A 1,530-nucleotide genomic window follows, 5' to 3' on the forward strand; every position below is an offset into this window, starting at 1 on the left:
CATTTTCTCTCATGCTCAGATTTGTTTCCTTAATAAAAACTAAGCAGCAGTTTTTCCTTCCAGCCGTTCGTCTGACTGTGAGTCCCAGCAGATCTCAGTTCTTTAAGGATGAATCAGTGACTCTGATCTGTGAGGATGAAAACAGCTCTGATGGAGGAACTGTGAGGAGAAACACAACTGGAGGAACCAGGACTGAATGTGGAGATGGATGGGGGAGATCAGCTGGTTCTACCTGTGAAATCGGCTATTTGTACCCTGATGACTCTGGCCTGTACTGGTGTGAGTCCATGTCTGGATCCTCCAGCAGCAGCATCCAGCTCTCTGTCTCTGGTAAGATCAGACTGTGGAGTTAGTGTTGCTGTGTGGAAATGGATGAAATGCTGTAGTTTGTCTCTGTGTTGAGGTGGATCAGTGATCCTGCAGAGTCCTGTCCTCCCTGTGATGGAGGGAGATGACGTCACGTTACGATGCCATGATAAGACTTTCTCCAAACTCCCAGCTGCTTTCTATAAAGATGGCTCCTTCATTGGTGATGGACCATCAGGTCACATGACCCTCCTCCATGTCTCCAGCTCTGATGAAGGCCTCTATAAGTGCAGCATCAGCGGTCAGGGAGAGTCTCCATCCAGCTGGATCTCTGTGGAAGGTCAGCGAAGGTTAAATAACATGCTCACTAGCCAACAGTCGGTCACACACACACACGCACGCACAAAGTCAAATATTGTAGTGCTTGCATCAATGTTTATACACGCACACACACACACACACGTTACACACACGTTCAAGAAAACTGTGTGTAATGTATTTACAGTTGTTTCCTTGAACATGGCAGTGACCAAAGCTGAAACAGATGAACTTTACAGCTGCTCATCTCTTCTTATGAGATCTTCAATGTAAAATTAATCTGCAAAAGTAAAGAAAGTCAAATTTAAATGTATTTTTCCTCCAGATAAACCTACAGTAGCCCCTTCCACCTCCAAAGCTTCACCTCCTGCATCAAACCCTTTTCAGTTATTGCTCACAGTGATGCGTCGCCTGCTGGTCTTCTGTCCGTACATCATCTCTACTCTCCTCTTTGTGTCCTTATATCAACACAGATCCCCAGGTAATACTAAATGACAAATAACGAATGAATGGAAGAATAAACCAAACCCTGTTAACATTTTCCCTCCTGTTACAGGATAAAATGCCAATGTATCCAGGAGAGGAGCAGAAAACAGATAATCTCCAAAGAAAATCATCAACATTTTTAGTTTATACTTTTTTCCTTTGGTTTTCAATTTTGTGGCTATGATAGGTACATGCTCACCTCTTCAATTGTTTTATCCTGTACAATATTAGTGTAGTCTATCATATAAACATAAAAAAAAACATTTTTCTGGACTGGTTTCTCAGATCCTCTGCATCATTATGTGTGATTAGAGAACTGCATGCAGCATTATACATAAAGTTTAGTAAACTGTTACTGTAACAGATTAAAGGGCTTTAATAAATGTCTGCAAATGATTATATTTCAGCTTTGTGGGAAGT

General features: G+C 41.9%; 1 protein-coding gene across 1 annotated transcript in view; it reads left to right on the top strand.

Annotated features, from left to right (window-relative positions):
* Window positions 1-1,524, top strand: part of LOC106942592 (Fc receptor-like protein 4) — a 7,064-nt gene extending 5,540 nt beyond the window's left edge. Inside the window, exons 3-6 of the mRNA XM_015025914.1 lie at window positions 66-330; window positions 404-646; window positions 950-1,105; window positions 1,181-1,524. Coding sequence (XP_014881400.1) covers window positions 66-330; window positions 404-646; window positions 950-1,105; window positions 1,181-1,185 — 669 coding nt within the window. The 3' untranslated portion in view covers window positions 1,186-1,524. The remainder of the gene's footprint in view (window positions 1-65; window positions 331-403; window positions 647-949; window positions 1,106-1,180) is intronic.
* The last annotated feature ends 6 nt before the right edge of the window (window positions 1,525-1,530 follow it).

Source organism: Poecilia latipinna, unplaced genomic scaffold (genome assembly GCF_001443285.1).
Source record: "Poecilia latipinna isolate Pla-1442-1.1 unplaced genomic scaffold, P_latipinna-1.0 Scaffold4402, whole genome shotgun sequence".
Classification (NCBI taxonomy): Eukaryota; Metazoa; Chordata; class Actinopteri; order Cyprinodontiformes; family Poeciliidae; genus Poecilia; species Poecilia latipinna.